The sequence below is a fragment of the Mesocricetus auratus genome, unplaced genomic scaffold, assembly GCF_017639785.1.
Source record: "Mesocricetus auratus isolate SY011 unplaced genomic scaffold, BCM_Maur_2.0 Super-Scaffold_15014, whole genome shotgun sequence".
Lineage (NCBI taxonomy): Eukaryota > Metazoa > Chordata > Mammalia > Rodentia > Cricetidae > Mesocricetus > Mesocricetus auratus.
Window position 1 is genome coordinate 45,657,525 of NW_024429186.1, and position 19,960 is coordinate 45,677,484.

At 46.2% G+C, this 19,960-nt stretch overlaps 1 protein-coding gene across 2 annotated transcripts in view; it reads right to left on the bottom strand.

The window, feature by feature from the left end:
- Window positions 1-13,873: 13,873 nt before the first annotated feature.
- Frmd6 (FERM domain containing 6) overlaps window positions 13,874-19,960 on the bottom strand; it is a 73,587-nt gene continuing 67,500 nt past the window's right edge. For both annotated transcript variants that reach the window (XM_005072782.4, XM_005072783.4), the window contains exons 13-14: window positions 19,106-19,197; window positions 13,874-16,735 (exon numbers count right to left, since the gene is read on the bottom strand). In XM_005072782.4, the coding sequence (XP_005072839.1) occupies window positions 16,451-16,735; window positions 19,106-19,197 (377 nt within the window). In that variant the 3' untranslated portion in view covers window positions 13,874-16,450. The remainder of the gene's footprint in view (window positions 16,736-19,105; window positions 19,198-19,960) is intronic.

Here is a 19,960-nt window from a genome sequence, read left to right on the forward strand (position 1 = left end):
TGAAGAGTGGAGGAAGGCGGGAGCACAGTCCTTTTAGAGTGTCTAGAAGAGACACAGCCTGCCTGCTCCGTGTCTACGTTGTGGTCTTTATTCCCACACAGTCTGGTCTTCTAACTCCAACATGGTCAGGTCACATCTGAGCCCTGACGAGGGTTCACAATTCCTGAATTCCTTGCCAGATGTCTTGGCTCCCATCTGTAATGCCAGCACACGGAGGATCACTGTGGTCTTGAGGTCATTATGGGCTACAGAGTAAGACCGTCTCAACAAAACAAAAGAAGCCCCTTCCTTGTCAACCATGAAGATTAGAATATATTCCTTATTCCTTCCTCTGTGTGAAAGGCACACGTTTACATTTCTCCCCGAGTTCTTTAGCATGTCCGTACACATACGCAAGCTGTCGCCTGTGGCTGTGCCAGTACTGGGGGATAGGAGAAGACTTTAATCTACATCCCTTTTCAGACACACCCAGGTCGAGGCAGAAGTGACTCGGCCAGTCCTCAGAGCCAAGGCTCCCTGCTGCCTTCTGCTGGTGGGGTGTTCATTTTCTTTCCAGATCCTTCCTCCTCGTTTGCATAAAGTGGATTAGGAAACCCAGCGCACATGGAATGGGTGCCTGACAAATCTCATTTTTCAAGCATGAGGTATTCAGAAGTTCAGTGCTAAAGTTAGGTGGCATCATCTTTCCCGAGAAACTGCAGAATGGGGGGCAGATTCCTGCATGCATGGTTGGAGGTAAAATACCCAGAAATGGGGTAGATAGAAACGATTCCTAGTAAATGAATGGGTTGAAGAGTGGGGTGAGGAAAAAATGTCCTCTCACTGACTGGAAAGGGGGAACTGCAAGACACGTGCTGGGACCACAGCAGCTTCTGTGCTGTTGGAGAGAGGACTACAGAGTGTGACGTCTGCAAGGTCACAGGGGACCTTGTATATCCCACCAAAGGGCCGGGCCCCTGGAGATTTCGCTCAAAATGTACATAGATCCCTCTAGGGAGGGGAACAGATTTAGAAGGGCATTCCTGCACTTGGGAGGGTGGTAAAATATGTGCCTAGGAACATCTGGGAGATCCACATAAAAGGGTCTACTAAATGGCAAGTGTCATGTGGCAAGTATGACTTCTGGGAAGGGACAAAGCTCAGAGGGAGAGCAGTAGTGGCCCAGCAGGTATGTGGCTCTGTTTTCAGTCCCCAACACGGGTGTGAGTGTGTGTGTGTGTGTGTGTGTGTGTGTGTGTGTGTGTGTGTGTGTGATTTTCAAGTTTCTGACTTAAAGAGAAAACAGGGACAGTGGCCTCACCAGCTGATGGGGAGACTCCTGGGAGGAGTCAGTTCAGAAGTGAATGCTGTGATGCCCTCCTGGAGCACCCCGAATACCTGAGGTGGAGGTGACTAGTGTTCAAGGCTGGGGACCGGGGTGGGGTGACTGGGGAGACAGCACCAGGTAGGTGTAGTTTGAACCAGGAATGTGGATGAGATGGTCCTGAATGGATGCAGAAGCAGGGGTGTCAGGTAAACAAGAAAAGGGGTTGGGACAGTCGGGTGGACACCTTCAGGGTCTGTATAAGGGGAGGATGGGCAGGACTGGGCAAGAGTCTTTTATATGTTTGTGTTTCACTTGGGTGCTGGTTCAGAAAAGGAAAGCTTTTGTCACACCCATGGACTGAGAGGAGGGAGGCAGTACAGAATTGAAAGAATATGGCCCTAGAGGAGCGTTGGTGGTGCACACCTTTAGTCCCAGCACACAAGAGGCAGAGGCAGGCGGATCTCTGTGAGTGTGAGCCTGGTCTACAGAGGGAGTTCCAGGACAGCCAGGACTACACAGAGAAAAGAAAGGGGGAGGGGGAGGAAAGAAAATAAAATGAAGGGATGCAGTCCTGAGAGGTAGGAAGAAGGGGTGGCAATGAGTGAATTTTGATTGGCAGGTGTGTATGCAGTATCATTTGAGAGCGGGGGGAAAGCGTGTCAGGATGGGCGAGTGGTCGAGATAACTTCTAAGGTGAGAGAGTGAGGGGCCGGAGAGATGATTGCGAGGTTAAGAGCACTGGCTGCTCTTGCAGAGGACCCCGGTCCTTTTCCCACATGGTGGCTCCCAACTGTCTATAACTTCAGCTCCACAGGATCTGGCACACTCTTCTGGCCTCTGTGGAGTCTTAAGGTGAGGGAGTAAGATGTAGACTCAGAAACAAAGCGGTGGCAGGAAGATTGGAGGTGAAGAGTTCGGAGGACTGTCACCTGGGAGACAGCCGCGCGAGCGCTGAGGAAAGGCTGACTCCGGCGCCAGGGGCACCATGCACACCTTCCACACCAGCTAGAGGTGACCAGGGAACCAAGGAATCCACAAGCCGATATAGCCTCCTCGGCTAGTCCCAGTGTTGGTAGGAGCCATCGTGGAGTTCAGGAAGCCTCTCCAAGCTTTTGTGAGCCACTCTCTTTGACCACCAGAGGTCAGGCTGCGGTTGGGTAGTGGCAGGATCCAGCTCCCGCTGAAGCCACCCCACCCACCCCCAACCCTGGCGCGGGCGCGCAGTTCATCCAAATTCATCCAGGCTTGCAGAAAACCCAGTGGTGACAGCAGGATTCCTTTCCCGTTTGTAACTGACACGAGCACACATGACAAGCCGCCTGCAATCAGATTAGGGCTCCAGAAACCAATCCCCTTTCCCACAGACTATGCCAATCAAGGAGGTGAGGGACAGATGTTCTACAAGCCAATCCCTTGTCTTGCTCACCATTCTGAAGCACTGGACGGAACCAGAAATCTGTATGCCATGCCATCTCCGCCCGTGGTTTTGTTCATCATTCCTGAACAGCTAGTGAACACCCACCCGGGGCTGCCTCCATTCTGAGCCTTTGTGGCCATGCCAAAGAAGGGAACATTGTCACCCCAGGCCTGTACCACAGAGTATGAAGCTCCTGTAATATCTGCAGATGCACAGCTGCATTTGGTCACGATAACACCTTGGCTGAGATGAAAGAGAATCCTCACTGTCCTGTGCAGAATGAAGACCACTGGAGGTCTGCACCCCGCCCCCCCGTGCTTGTAGCCATGTTCCTTCTGGTTGCTTCTGAGAGCTGGTGCCCTTTGATGTGTTTCCATCTTCCCCAGGGCTGAGAAACAGCATCTCACGTTGTGATGCGGCTAAGCCGTATGCTCAGGGTAATCCTTGCTTCTTGTCCTTGTTGGTTAAAATGTAATCCACAACGTGAACACCCCAGGGCATCAGCAGCTTGCAAGGATGGAGTTGGGGGAATATTAACACCAAGCAGGCGGAATCCATCCTAAGATCAGTCTCACTCCATAAAAATAAAATGTAACTTAGGATGAATACAAGTTTTCCTCTGTAGTTGAATGTTACTATATTCACTTACCTGTCCATCACTTGTCTGGTGTTCTCCATAGCTGATCTAGAAGCTGGGTGGGTTATGTGTGCACCTGGTACGGCAGGTTTCCAGGAGGGTCAGGAGGATGGGTGGGTGTATCACTGCTCTGAGCTGCACCCCTGAGAGGTTGGGATTAGTATTTCCGTTAGCAAGCTTTCTCAGAGCCTACACTGTGGTGTTAAGAGGAGACCCTCAAAGAATAACAACCAGGTTAGTGAATGGGAGTTGGTGGTTAGGACGGGTACTATTGAAAAATCTCTACAGGGTAGGGACACCATAGAAGCTACCTTTAGAATTGGTGGGCAGGAGATAACTGTCAGAGTGGAGTTGTCACGAGCTAAGACCAGGAGAGAGGATCAGGGGAAGGGTGTCCCAAGGAGAGACATATTTGTGACCTACCCTACTCACCTGGCTCCCTGACACGTGACTACAGAACTTCCACTTGTTGCTAAGCTCAGTGTTAATTGGATCCTTCCCTACGCCAGGCCCAGCACTAACTAGGTCTTTAGATGTCACTGCAAACAGGAACTGCGTAGGTGGGAATGGTTCCTGTGTACAACTTCCTGTAATTCTTAGAGACTAGAGAAACGCTGTTAATCCTCATCATCTAATAAATTCACCACTTCACCCTCCCTGTTGATCTCCACCCCTCCCTTTTCACATCTCTCAGGAGATGGCTGGCATGAAAGATGGCGACGACCTATAGGAGAACCCCACAACGGCATCCCTGCCTCCTGCTGCACCAATCCCAGAGCAAGGCTGTTAGGCTGGGTTTCAGCATTCATGCCCGACCCTGAGGTGCAGACTTCCCTTTGCGTCTGACCTTAGGGAGAAAGAACTCAGGTAGAGAGGGCTGCCTGGAGCCGTAGCCGGGGTGTCTGCTTCCGGCAGGTTCTGAGAGAGGTCAAGAGATGGATGGGTGTATCACGGTCCTTGGCATCACTCCTGGATGTTCTGACTGGCATTTACAAAAGCTCCCACGTAGCTTCAAAGCCTCCTTTGGGTTTATGAGCCCTTGAACTAGGGTAGACTGGTTTACAGACTTGTCGTAGTTATCCCTTCTCTCAACTCCAGGCACCCCACCCTCTGTGTCCCCAGCCCCTCCCTCTGAACACAGGGTCTCAGGTTCCACTTTTTGTCCTTAGCCCCCAGGGCCTTGAAGCTGAAACTGGAGGCAGAGGGAGCCCCAGCGCCAGGTGGAACAATTGCCTGGGGTCCTTTCACCAGGGGCATTGGGTTACCAGACACCCATCTGCTGGCTGTCCTCACCCAGGAAACTAGAGACAGACCGTTCTCAGGGGCATCCGCACCACGCTTCCTTGCCCGCCCAGAAAGGGGGAACCGCCTCATCTTCTGGTACCTTCCCACCAACAACTGCCATGTGGCCCCCAAAGGCCTTTTCATTAATATCTTAACACCTGGCAAAATAGCCCAAGCTCATGCCAGGAAGAACGGACCTCGGGAGGAGCGGCTGTCTGCTGGGCTGAGCACCCACGTCCTATCATTTCTACACGAACACAGCAACACTTCCCAGAAGCCGTGTCGCCACCTCATCTCTGCCTCGCCTCTTTGTGGCTTTCACTAAGAGTCGTTCAGGGGTTAGTGCGTGAAATAATTTTCATCTCTTTAAAAGAAAAAAGTTAGCCGGGCAGTGGTGGTGCACATCTTTAATCCCAGCACTTAGGAGGTAGAGCCAGGTGGGTGTCTGAGTTCGAGTCCAGCCTGATATATATATACATATATATACATATTTATATACATATGCATATGTAAATAAATTAGGAAAAATGAAAAATTATTTCCAAGTGGTATATTAGTATAATTTAAAAGTCAAAGCCTACAAGGTAACACCTCCACACACCAATGACTTCAACTCACAATGTGGTCTCAGAAAAAAAGAATTTACATGTGTATTTTTTGTTTGTTTGTCTTTTGTTTTTTTGAGACAGGGTTTTTCTGTGTAGCTTTGAAGCCTGTCCTGGAACTCACTCTGTAGACCAGGCTGTCCTTGAACCCACAGAAATCCTCTTGCCTCTGCCTCCCAAGTGCTGGGATTAAAGGTGTGTAGCACTGCCTGGCTTACATCCATATTTGTAAAATCATATTTTATAATATCTGCATCCTGCTTTTTCATGCTTCTTCATTCACTTTGGACTATTAGCAGCTTTCTAGTAGGAAAGGTGAGAATCTCCCATGGCCCCTTTACACACAGTCTCCCACAGACACAATTCCCTCCTCCATGACTAACCTGTTTCCCTAAACAGTGCTGGCTTTGGGAGTCCTCAGATAATGCTCCTCAGATAACGGTCCTTTATCTGCTCATCTATATTTGTATCACTGACTTTTTCTATGTTCTTCACAGAACTGTAAACCTCCCATATCATTCTTTGAAAACCAAACACATTATGAGACTTTCTGGGGTTTTTGAAAATTGCCTGATCTGTCCAGAACTTGTCTTCATTACTTGTCTTCTGGGTGTTCCCTGCTTTTTTGTCCCCCTAGTTTGGACAAGCCTGTCTTCATTTGAAGGCATTTCTTGTAAGCTTTCTGTCTCCTTATTGTCTGTGTGTGCATGCCAGCTGGCTTTCAATGTCTCTGCAGGTCCTGGATGTCTGTCTGTGGGTCCGGATGTCTGTCTGTGGGTCCGGATGTCTGTCTGTGGGTCCTGATGTCAGTTTGCGGGTCCTGATGTCTGTCTGCAGGTCCCAGATGTCTGTCTGCGGGTCCTGATGTCTGTCTGCAGGTCCTGATGTCTGTCTGCGGGTCCCGATGTCTGTCTGGGGGTCCTGATGTCTGTCTGCAGGTTCCGGATGTCTGTCTGGGAGTCCTGATGTCTGTCTGGGGGTCCTGATGTCTGCCTGCAGGTCCCGGATGTCTGTCTGCGGGTCCTGATGTCTGTCTGGAGGTCCTGGATGTCGGCATCCTCTTATTTTCTATTGTTTCCTCTTTCCCTTCTACTACTGCTTTCTGGGGGGCTCCCTTTCTCTCCCAACTCTTCGCTGCAAACATTTATTTAGCTCTGCTCTATGGAACTCTCTCACCATTCTGTGTGGCAACTCTTTAGTGTTCTGTATACAATGCATTCTACCCCTGACATATTCCCTAAAAGGTATTTTCTTCCTGAAATTTTTTTTTCCAGACAGGGTTTCTCTGTGGCTTTGAAGGCTGTCCTGGAACTAGCTCTTGTAGACCAGGCTGGTCTCAAACTCACAGAGATCCACCTGCTTCTGCCTCCTGAGTGCTGGAATTAAATCTTCTTTTATTTTTCAATATTTACTTTTATTTAATGAAGGTGTGTGTGTGTGTGTTTATACATGTGAAGGTCATGGGACAATATGTGGGAGTCAGTTTCTCCTCCTATGTAGGTTCTGGGGTTCAAACCTGGGGTTATCAGGCTTGGCAGTAAGCTAAATTACCCCTCCAGCCTAGGATCTGTTGTTCTAAATGCTAATTTCCCAAGGACACATAGAAGAAAACAGTAAAGTTCATCTTCTTTTCATATCTTTAGCTCATCTCTTCAAATTTACTTATCGCTTTGTTAAGTGTCCTTTATGACCATTTGTCGTACACTTAGCATGTAAACACACACAGATAACCATGTGGCTTTTCCTCATACCACGCTAGTAATGAGGATTTGTTTTAGCTCACTAAAGTGTCGGTGAGGCAGGGTGGTGGCAGCAGAGCAACTCACACTACAGCATCCAAGATGCCCAGAAAGAAGGTCTGTCTTCACTTTCTCCTTAACCTATTTGTGCCTTCAGCCTTCGGGATGCTGCACCACACATTCAGTCCAGCCCTCTCTGAAATGTCCTTACAGATACACCAGGGTACACCTTACTAATCTAAACATTTTTCAGTTCATTCAGGCTGACACAGACTGTCCATCGTAGATAACCTGGGAGCCAAAAGCAGCGTGCTACCTGTAGTTTTGGTGTGTGTGTGTGTGTGTGTGTGTGTGTGTGTGTGTGTGTGTGTGTATCTTTTATTTGAAACAGATCCATGATCCTTTGCATCTGTGCTGTTTAGGGCTGTACTCATGCTGTAATTGCAGAGGTATGTAATTCTAACATACTTGACATGACTGACAAAACCTAAAAATGTTCATTTATTGGCCTTTTATAGAAAAAAATTTCTAGTTCTTTTGATAGTATATTTTCATCTTTCTTGCTTTTTGTGCTATTATGGCCAGGTATCTTCTTCCCATATATGTTCATAAACTTCATAATACATTGCTTTTGTTTTTGCTTCAAATAGTCAATTATTTTGTTCAGGATTTCAAGCTATGAAGTTATTAAATATTTAAATTGTTTAAAAAATATCATTACTATTTTTAAGTCTCCTCATTCTTTGGATGGACCCAGTTTTTCACAAATAAAACTTTATTATATGTGGCTGCAATCTTATCACATTTTTTTCCCTTAAAGATTTTCATTAACACTTCTGGTACAGATCTGCTGGTGTTAATTTCCTTTTTCTCTTTCCTTCCTTCCTTTGTTCCATGACTCCTTCCCTTCTTCCCCCCTCCCTCCCTCCCTCTTTCCTTCCTTCCTTCCTTCCTTCCTTCCTTCCTTCCTTCCTTCCTTCCTTCCTTCCTTCTTTCTTTCTTTCTTTTTTTCTGAGACAGGATTTCTCTGTCCTGGAACTTGATTTGTAGACCAGGCTGGCCTCGAACTCACAGAGATCCACCTGTCTCTGCCTCCCCAGTACTGGGATTAAAGGTGTGCACTGCCACCGCTACCACCACCTGGCTCATCTTGGCTTTTGAAAGAGATTTTTGCTGGGTATAAAATTCTAAGTCTCGACACTTCCCTTTCAGTACTCAGACAGGTTTGATTTAATGGTTAGGCAAGACTGACCGCAAGCAACCTGCAGTCTTGAGTTACTTGTTAGTGTTACTACTCACTAGGTTTCTTTACTCCCACCTGGTGGGGATGCAGACAGCTCCTGTCCTGTCTAAGCTCCAGGACTTTGTTTATTCTCCTTTCTGTGGCTTCTTTTCCAGTCCCGAGTGTTTTCCTCATGGGTCGGCACTCAGTCTTTAGTTCTGTCTTCTCCCTTCAGTACTCAGCCTTGTTAGCGCTGGTCACTTCAGTTTACCTCTCTTCTCGCCTCTCCTTTCCCATTTGAGAGGACCCTGGCTCTTCTAGGTGCCACCCTCCTGTTGTGGCCTGGAAGCTCTCCAGGTACTGAACTGATGAAAGCTATGCCTGTTTCCCACCTCTGAGGTCTACTCCACTGTCAGTTGTCAAATATCCAAAACAGTTTACACATATTTTTACAGTTATTTAAGGTTAGACGGGAAAGATGGCTTTCATCCCTCCATAGTGGATGACAAGGTTCATTTTGGTTGGAGCTGATGGAAAGTAACACACATTATTGCAACCTTATCCTTTAGGAACACAGTATATCAACTTATTTTGGCCTCCTATTAAATCTTCCCCCTGAACTTACCTTAGCTCACCCATCATGTTCATTTCCTTCCTCATTGCTGTGACAGGATGTGACATGAACAACTTGGGAGAGGTTTATTTGGGCTCATGACTCTGGGGATATAGTCCATCCTGAGCCGAATGACCGTGGGACCAGGTCCTGCCTGTGGAGCTGAGGAACGCTTGTTTCCTTCTGACAGGCGGGGAAACCCCTTGATTCCTAAGACAGGCATTTGGAGTTAATGGACGGAGTGTGAGTGCTGAAAAGTCCCCCTTTTTACTCAGCCTTGGACTGGGTCCACAGGATGATGTCACCTGCATTCAAGGTATGTCTCTGGGAAAGTCCTCGAAGGTACATCAAAGGGTGTGTCTCACTAGTGCCCAGGGCTTTAATTCATCCAGTTAAACTGAAAATTAATCATCTCACCCGTTCATGTTGATGCTGCAATCTTTAAAAACCTTCATGTAAGTTCCTTAGTTTTTCTGGAAAGCTTCTCCTACCCCAAGACAATTCAGGGATAGAATCCTAAGACCCTGGGCAGCTCGGAACCCTTCCTTTCACCTCTATGGATCGGAAGATAATATTTTCCAGACCATTCTTCCACGATGCCAGAAGATCTTCCCGAGCTGCTCTGAACTTCCTGGGTGGAGTGCTAGGGTGTGGATGGGGAGAGGGAACATTCTTCAACTCCAAAATCGACAGGTTTGAAATGCTTCATCCAGCCTGGCTAACCCGGTGCTATTTAATATGTTGAGTGCAGAGGAACTACGAGAAGCAAAACCTGAGATTTCACCCTTGCCTTTTAGGGTCTACCGTCATCCTTGCATCTGCTTGGGGGGGGTCACTCCAGATGGCTGCTAATGCACAAGGCAAAAAAAAAAAAAAAAAAAAAAAGAAAAAAGAAAAAAAGAAAAGAAAAAAAAAAAGGAAAAAAAGAGAGGGAAAATCTCTAATAGTATCCCTGGGTGAAACAGGCATTTGCAGGCTAATAGGGGAAGTTGGGATGTGTATTCTAAATATCAGACAATCAATTTAGAAGCAAACTTGGAACACAATTCCTTTCCCAGCTGAGAGATGTCTGTTCCAACAAAATCAACCCCTTGCAGTGATGACAGCAACGCATGGAGGAGACCTCAGCTGGTTATAGTTGACACCAGATGGGTAAACACCCACCCCGTTTAATGAGTTGGTTAATTATAGCTCTGCCATGTTTATGGAATTCGATTAATCTCTTGAGAGTATTTGACTTTGTCACCTACAATGGCTCAGGGCATTTGAGCAGGACTTTTTAGAAGTCACGTTCTTCTCTTGACTCTACATGCGTGTCTTAAGATCAAAGGGCTAGGTGGAGTAGCTTACTTTCATTATCTGCTGCTTGGGGATCAATGGACATAAAGCATCTGAGAAATGATGAAGCAAATAAAACAGTAACAGGGGATTTCAAAACATTGACAGCCCCGGTCCCCACCCACATACTCAGTTAACAACATGTAACTCTCCCCAGCGAGGGTGGATCACCCGCATACTCAGTTAACATGTAACACTCTCCCCCAGCGAGGGTGGATCACCCACATACTCAGTTAACAACATGTAACTCTCCCCCAGCGAGGGTGGATGTGTTCAGATGTCCTGACGCAGTGAGCCCATTGCCTCATCTGAGCTTCAGCCCCTCTAGCAGTTGTATTGACAGACATGTCATTCTCGTGAAATGCAATATACTTGGATGGCAGCTGGGCGGTGGTGGCGCATGCCTTTAATCCCAGCACTCGGGAGGCAGAGGCAGGCGGATCTCTGTGAGTTCGAGGCCGGGCTGGACCGACAGCTTCCAAAACAATACAGAGAAACTCTGTCTCGTAAAAACCAAATATGTATGTATGTATGTATGTATGTATGCATGCATGTATATACACTTGGATGCCCTGGAGACCTAGTCCATCTCAAGCAAGGCTCATGGGAGTTTAGGGGCAGTAGCCTGGCTGGTCCATATTGCTCAGGTTCAGCTTTGGACAACAGGCTCAATCCTTGTGCATATTAGTTGTACCTGCAGAACCACCCTGAATGAAACTGGCCAGATGCCCCAGGCTAGCCCTGGGTCATTGGCTGGTTTATGTTCTACAGGTCTTTGTAATAAACAGCTGATGTTGAAGAGAGTGGAGAAATGGTAGCCACTGGGACTATTTTTAACAAAGTATTCCCATAGTGTACATGCCACTAATAATACAGAGTAGTAGAGAACTGTCATCTTCCCAAGGCTTTGGCCAAGTGCACTCTAGTATTTAGTGGGGAAGATGATGTGTGTGTCTTAACAGCCCTTTGATTTTGCTATCTCATTGCTACATCCTGCTCAGACTCTGGACATCCTCTCTAATCTTGCTTCCCAACGCTAACCATCTGCAAGCACCACCCGGCTGTTCACCTGAAACCAATATACATTTTCTTCCTTCTGTACCAGCCTTCAGTGACTCCTTCCATCGAGGGGAAAAAAACCACAAATCAAAACAAAACCCAATGTTTTCTTTTTGCACCAAAGACCTTTCATGGCTAAGCAGAAGAGTAACTAACTACTCAAGCCAACAGGTCCCTGGAGGTCCTCACAGGGCCCCAGAAGACCACTGCTTTGTGACTTTTGAGCCTTTGGCTAGCCCCATTCTGTCAGAAGGCCCCTATTCAAGCATAGTCTTTCCTCCAAAATGCCTCTGCTTTCCCACTCCTCATGCCCAAGCCTTTATTGCCGTTGTGCCAAGGCAATGCCTGTATAAGCCTCGTATATGCCTGGCATATTGACTGCTAAAAAACAAATCATTTAACTAGCAAATATTACTTTGACTCCTAAAATGTGTTTCTTCTCTATTAGTGTCTGTTTTCTCTAAGGGCATTGGTTAGTTTGGTATGTACAATAGGAAAGGTTCTCTTTAGATTTGGGTTTAAAACTCTGATTCATGGGTCTGGAGAGATGGCTCAGCAGTTCAGAGCAGTTGCTGCTCTTGATTGGAGTTCACATGCCAACCCTTGCTCATCTGTAACACCAGCTCCAGGAGATGGACATCTTCCTCTGGCCTTTGCTGGCTTTAGGTATGCACGTGGTATTCATACATCCATGCAGACAAAATTACTCAAACATTTAAATTAAAAAAGTTTAAATGCCACTGTACCATTCACTAGGTATAGGGTCTTGGGCATGACTGGCTGTTTCCTCCGTGGTGAAATGAGGGTGACAAATTCCTTGAATGGCTTGAAGATTAGACAAGATGGATATAGCACTGGATAAATAACAACTGACGTGCTTTTCTTTTCCACCAACTTATATAGGTGGAGTTTTCCTGTCCTGACTGTCTGCTCTCAGGTAACTGACAGGAGGCTTACCTGTAACTATAAACACTTGGCCAATAGCTCAGGCTTGCTACTAACTAGCTCTTACAACTTAATCCATTTCTATTAAACTATGTGATGCCCCGAGGGCTTTTGGCTTTTACCTCAGTCTCATTTTGTGTGTCCAACTCGTTCTCCATCTGGCTGGCAATTCCCCTAACCCTGCCCTTCCTCATCCCATCATTCTCAGTTTGGCTTTCCCACCTAACTGTATCCTGTTCAGCTATTGGCCAGTCAGCTTGTTTATCAAACCAATCATAGCGACATATATTCACAGTGTACAGAAGGATTATTCCACAGCAAACCTACTTCAATCAACCAGGTACTCTGCAACATTCACGAATAACACCCCACTGGAATGTTCTGGTTTTAGGTAGGCCTGATGACACAGGCTTATAATTTATTATGGGTGGAGACAGGAGGATCATGAGTTTAAGGCCAGCCCAAGCAACTTAGTAAGATCCTGACTGGAAAAAAAAATTAAAAGGACTGGGGAGACTGGGAATAAGGCACTTGCTTTGCAAACGTGAGGACTGGAGTTTCGGTTCCCAGAAGTCACATAAATGTTGAGCAGGTGTGGTGGCCACCTGTAATCCCAGCGCTTGGGAGGCAGAGACAGGGACTAGGCAGTTTGGTTAGCTAGACTAGCTGTTAGTGACTTCCAGGTCCAGCATGAGACTGCCTCAGTAAAGTGGAGAGAGATGAAGGACGATGGTCAACCTTAACTCTGGGCCTACACATGCACTCGTGCACACATAGACACACCACACAAAAGCAAGCAGAAGCTGGGACACGGCCCAGCAGTACACTGCTTGCTAGCTAGCATGCTTGGGGTCCTAACTGCAAACCTCAATGTCACACACACAAACGCACTCCACCACCCACCCAACCTCTCATTTTAGACTCTGGGCTTCTGAATGACTATTCTGTAAGAGTTAAATGCCTGTTTGAAGTTTTGAAAACTCCTATACCTTTCACCTTACTCACCAGGGTATCATATTACCTTACTTAACTTCTCAAACAGTCCTCTGAGTTATCACTGTCTCTCTGTAGTCAAGAAAACTGGGGCAGAGAGGTGAGGTTTGTCTTTGAGGGTGAGCTAGGCTTTGCAGAGGTCATTTCTAGACGCAGCTCCTGGCTCCTTCCCTTTATACCTCAGGGCTTTCAGCCTTGTGAATGCAACCACTTAAAAATAACTGTGACAGTTTTAAATGCCTATGGTAAAGTTATTGCTTTAATTAAAAACATTTTTTTAAAGTTAACCCTTTTAGAGCCAGGGGGATGACTTAGTGGATAAAGGTATTACTGATGAGTTCAATTCCCAGAACCCACATGATGGAAGAACCAATTCCTACAAGTTGTCATCTGACCTCTACACAGGCACTGTGGTGCATGTGTGCCCACATGTACACACACAATACAGATATATGTCCCTTTAGACTCTGATGAGACAGCAGTGTGTGACTTTGCCACAACTGGCTGGAAAAGCCCTTGAAACCTGGCAGGAATCACTGTCTCACAAACATTAGGATTAACATGCGCAGTTCTAATCTGGGTACCTCAGAACTCAGTCTCACCATTGTCACCAAAAGTCGTCTTCAATATCGCCTGCTATGGGAGAGAACACACAGCACACAAGCACTTCTTCCTGGTTCTCACTTAACTGAGGAGTCTAATAATAACAGACACCTTAAAGGCCAAAAAGTTAACTTTATTGACTGCTGATCTTACCATGAAACACCTATAAGAAATAATTACAAAATAATGCAAGTTTTTTAAACATATTTCAGTATCGTCCCTACATGAGGATCCTTTCACAGAAAGGATTATTTACAGCTTACTTAGATGTAAAGCTCACTGTTGCAGATACAAATGCAGATGACATGGAGCAGTGACATAGACCAAAGCGGTGTATTCACCAGCAACGGACATGTTAACAAATGCAGCATAAATAACGGCTGTATACTTTTCTTTATTTTTAAAAACCATTTCCCAATACAAAAATGTCAATTATTCAAAGTGGATTTTCACATACATATCTGTGTACAATTCTACCATGAATGGGAAAGTTAAAGATGTTCCCTAGCAGGTTTCATCTCTGAAAATCCATAAGGCTATTATTCATTCCCAAATCCGGCCCAAGGAGAGTGATGAAAAGCAACACCACTGGCAGAACCCTGGAGACTGGGTTCTGGAGCAGAGAGGGAAACAGCAGAGAGCATGACCTGTTCAACTAAGCAGCTTTTAACCTCTGTATCTGCAAGCGGTGCTGACGGCTGTGCAAACACACAACGTGGCAATCTTGGCTCTCGAGAGTACTAACCTCACCAGGGTCTAGCCCCTAAGCCTCTAAGAAAAAAATGGTGAAGTTGCGTAATGACTCAGAAGCAAAAGAAGTCATTAAGTCATCCCTTCAACGTTCATCTGTCTGCAAGGAGACTGAGTTACATTCTGGTATCAGAAACTTTGGTTCTTCTAAAAGCATTCCATAGAAGTAAAATAATAATGTCGTGACCACAGAACTTTTTTTTTCTTCTTTTTAAAGGGTCAGGTGAGAGTTACTGGGTGAGATTCTGCTTGAAGCTGTGCCCGCACAGGAGGGCAGCATGGTGGGGCAGGCTTGTGGCCGCCGCCAGTTCTGTAACACTGACTCCCATCCACAGGGAACACTGCTGTACCCGAAATCTATTTCTTCGTTACTTGAAAACATAATTTTGTACAAAAATATGAGTTTCTTTAGAAAATAATACATAGTTTTTGTTTTTTTAATAAAACCTGGCAGATAGCAAAAATGGAGTATCAAAATATGGTAAACAAATGCTGTAAAATACTAAATCATTAAAAACATCCCTTAGAAAGACATTGTGCTATGAAGTTCTCTCCTGAAGTGCGAGCAATGTTTTCACTGCATATCAAGTTGATTAAACTCATTCTCCTGGCTTGCTTTTAGAATACATCGTAACAGCAGCAGGGCAGTAACTGTCTTAAAATGGCCCACTCACAATCACTAATATCCTCTGAAGACTTTTATCTCAAAACTTATAAAAAAACACTCTTGGATCAGTAGGCTCCAATCCTACTGTGCATTACTTCTACCTGGTAAACTTACAAGAAAAGAGTTTTACCTGGGCCCCACCCACAAGAGACTGATTTAAGGTGGTTTGGGGTAGGACTCAGGCTTGTTTTAGAAGCCCCCTATGTAAGTCTTATTATGCAATTGGGGTTGAGAATCTTGGCCAAAGGCACACAAGGAAAGTCACTCTTAGCTCCACATTTATCACTGATTGTCTGTGGCTGCCATTCTTTAAGCAACATATCCTCAACATTAAACAAGGAATTCTATGTGTGCAAGGCACACATGGAAGTCCAAATGAAGAGTCATTAAGCTTTAAGCACATATAAGCACATGTAGTCCCATGTAACTGTATGTGTATAACATATCCATACAGTTAGGGTATCTTTTTAAAGCAGAAACTAGCATTGCCATTTGTTTGCCATCATTAAAGAAACAACAAAGAAAATACCACCAAACACACTTTTTCTAAGACATTTCCATTGTTTTTAACATATATCAGCTTTGTAAACTCCACAAAATGCACCATGTCATGGACACAGGTGAACCCCAGAGCTTCCTGGAAGAACACAGCAGTGGGCGTGGGCGTGGCACTGTCGGGATGTAAAGGAGTCCCAGCACACGTCTTCTAGGCTCTGAGTTGCACTTCCGTTACATACACATCTTTGGCTAGAACCACAGACTTCCACCATCAGAGTTCATTTTGGACCAACCGCTATGGGGCGTCAATGGCTATGGACTAAGAACGGCTCTCAGTAAAAGAAGAGAGAACTTCCTGTGTCCTCCCTCAAACCATAAGCACTCCGTGAGGGAGTGGCTAGGAAAAAAAATCCACAAGCAAACAGATACGCCTGACATCTTCCACGTGATAAACATGTATTTGAGCTAGAAAACAAGAGATGAACACACACACCACAACCTAACAGTCTGGAAGCTGGGTAAACTATAAAGCACACTTCTTTCCAAAGGGTCAATAAACATTCGGGCACTTGTCTTTTTACATTCTGTGTATCTCTTACCTCTGCATAATACTTAAAGTGCATTGTCCCAAGGCTTTTGTTTCCATCATGGATATTATAAAGAAAGAGCTAAGTTTGGGGTGAAAAAATATGGCACAAATAATATGTAAAGAACCTCGGACTCCACAGCCTCCAGCAGACAGCGGCTGCCCGCAGGGCTGCCCGCAGGTGGGACTTATACAACGAACTCTGGGACCTCATCATGAGTGAGGTCCAGAGAAAAGTATTTGCTGGTTCTTTTGACTGGGAAAGCATCTTGGATGTTGACGCACTGTTGAGCCAAGCAGCTATTGCAGTAGAGGCCATCCTCATCCAGCTCATGGCCACACCCAAAAGTGTAACTCTGAGCAGTGTCCTGACACAGACCTGCGATGCGCAGGAAGTCTTTCTGGTACAGTCTGATGTCATCAAGGCTCAGGCTGTGTCGATCGGTGGAAGTCTTTGGTTTTCGGCATATTGTCTGCAATAAAAGGGAAGGGTGAGAAAATGCAACACTACGGACTACTTGGAAAGGCGATGTCTTTGGCCAGCACAGAGAGAGCTGCTGCAAAATCATAAAACGTCAAGTAGTCCTTACATGTTAGAAAGGGCTTTCCAACCTGTGGCTTGTGGGGGAAGTGATTTTTCCTGAGTATCTCAATGTACCTGTTCTGCCTAAGCACTCAGCTGGTACAAGCTGGGTAGTCTTCCTCCCCGTGTATACGGCCAACACAAAGACAGGCAGGCAACTACTCCTAGCATTTGAGAAATCTAGTAGTTATTGCAAAAGAAGGCTATAAAGGTAAAAATACTGCTTTTCTTTCTTTTCTCCATCAGGATAGGGCAGTTTAACTTGCTAACACCCTTCCTGCTTGGGTCTATTAATATTTTAATAAGGAATGGAAAAGCAATTATCACTCAAGAAAACAGCTTGAAGAAGCAAGTTTTAAAGAGTCCAGAATATAAAGAGATCTAGGTGCCAAAGGCTGGGTGGAAACTGGGGCTACAGAGATGGCTTAGTTGTTACTGCTCTTGCACAACACCCGGGTTCAGTTCTCAGCACCCACAGTAGAGGCTCACAACCGTGTGTAACTCCAGCCCCTGGGCATCTGACACTCTCTTCTGGCCTCCAGAGGTACCTGTGTGCATGTGGACATACATGCACAGAAATAAAAAATAATTTTTGAAATGCAGAATGAAAAAGCAGCAGTCCTGGCCACATAGCGAGGTCCTGTCCTTCCAAGTGCTACCAGTAGGTGGCAGGCTTTTTGAATTCATTATCCCAAGTGGTGGAAAATCGTTAGACTGGTTCAGATAACAACACAAATGGGAGATGCTTACTGGGTGATGTGAAGAAACTAGCTAGTCTAAGTTGGCTGTCTGGCACCACAAGGAACATCTTGTTGGAAAAAAACACCACTTTGCTAGACACAAACATTCCAGGAACACATTTTGTTATGAAGTATCACATTTGAGTGACATTGCTATATGGAATGGTCCCTTAAACTTGATATAGTCTTCCCAGGTCTCAAAAGGACCTCAGACACGGAATTATTTGGTTATTACCACAAATCCTCAAAGCACACGAATGTGCCAGAGCTGTATGTCTGGCATTTGCTGCTCAGCTGCGATGCCTGTGTTGTCCAGGGACAGTGCAGCATACATGGGGTGCTACAACTCCAATTTTCCACGCTACACATACTGTTTAATATTGGGAATTTTGGAAAAATATGTAATAGCTGGGCGGCAGTGGCGCACGCCTTTAATCCCAGCACTTGGGAGGCAGAGGCAGGTGGATCTCTGTGAGTTCGAGGCCAGCCTGGTCTACAAAGTGATTGTCAGGGCAGGCTCCAAGGCTACACAGAGAAGCCCTATTTCAAAACAACAACAACAACAACAACAAATTTTAATAAATATCATTTCCATAATTTGGCTTCTTTTATGAAATTATAAAAAATGGGAACCCCGCCAAAACAAACAACAAACAAGGAAACCAAGAGAGCAACATGGGGTAAGGGGTGGAGTACTGAGTGAGCCGCACTGCCCGAGAAAGAGCGGGAAGAAGGGGGAGGGGTGTAAGGAACAAGCGTTTTTAAAGAGCTGCACCAGGGCCACAACCGGCAGACAGCATAGCTTAGCATAACTGGAAATTCACTTATTACACTCAGCAATGACCTTCCCACCTGCCCCCACCTGCCGAGTGGGCAGTCAGCCCCAACACACCCTCTCGGATGCGCACACACACACAATTAACTAGAAGCCTGCCGACCGGAGGCTACCACCTAAAAGGAGTGTGCAACAAAGTACACAATTATCCAAACAAAACTCTAAAGTAAGTGGAACTAGCACGTGAGATGAGAATAAATTCAGAATACAGCGAGGATATATGTAACTGGTCACAACTGGCTTCCTTCTGGTTGTTTTCTGCTCCTTTGTATGAACTGCAGTCCTATGTAAGCATGTGCAGTGGATTACATAGGAATGGCCCCCATAGACTCACGTATCTGAAGGCTTGGCCCACAGGAAGTGGCACTATTAGAAGGCGTGGCTGTTGGAGGAAGTGTGTCACCATGGAGGTGGGTTTTGAGGTCTTGTATACTCAAGCTATGCCTGGTGTGGCCCACAGTTCACTTCCTGCTTCTCAGCTCCTCTCCACTACCATGTCTGCCTGTGTGCTCCGTGCTTTCCTGCCGTGTCGGATAATGAACTAAACCTCTGAACTGCAAGCTGGCCTCAATGAAACGTTTTCCTTCATAAGAGTTGCTGTGGTCAAGGTGTCTCTTCACAGCGATAGAGCCCTGACTGGGACAGCATGTCCAGTGTTGATATAAAGGTTTCAATCCCCCAGTACCTGTGGAAGGGAGTCGGTGCTCTGTCCACGAAGCTTGACAACCGTTTCTGAGGAGCTGGAGGTTGAAGAACTGATTTCTTTCACAATTAACCCTGAGATAAAACAAAAAACAACCTCCTTCACATTCCTGACGAGACCAACTGTGATCATGGCCGAGGACTCCCGTGGTGACTCCTCAGTGACTCACAGCTGGTGGCACCCACTCTTTAGTAGGAAGCACAGGGTGACGAGTTAAGGGTTGGTTAGGGGGGGAGGCTCAGGAGGAAGCTGTTTGTAAGGTTAGATGGAGGCCTTGGGTGTAAAGAGGTCTCTTTACCTCGTCTCCACATCTCCCTTCTCCTCTCCGCATATCACAGGGTGGAGCACTAATGTAATCTAGCTTTGGTTCTGTGTGGACATTGGGTGTGAGGCTGTTGGGCTCTGCAATCAGATGGGCTGGGGCCAGAACGTGCCCAGGTAATTGACTGGCTGTGTACCCTTGCCAATTCTCAAGCCTCCCCCATCTCATGAGCTTCCTTTCACAAACAAGGGCTGCTGCTCAGCATTTTAGTGATGGTTAAGCAGTAATGGACAACAAGGTCAGGAGCTCCCGCTGGCCAACAGGCCACTATGACCACAGCCCCCCTCAGCAGATCCCAGTGGGAAGAGATCCAGGTGGAGATGGCAGTGAGGATTCTGCCCTGGCTCTCAGAGATCAGCACAGCCCTTAATCACCTCCGTGCCTCAAGGAAACCTCATTTTCAGAACCAGAAATCTAAGGATGATATTCGCCTCTCTGACTTTAACAGGTGAGGGATGCGCTCTCCAAAAATGTTTCAGAGGCCAAAATTACCAACCGGTGCTGGATGTTGGACC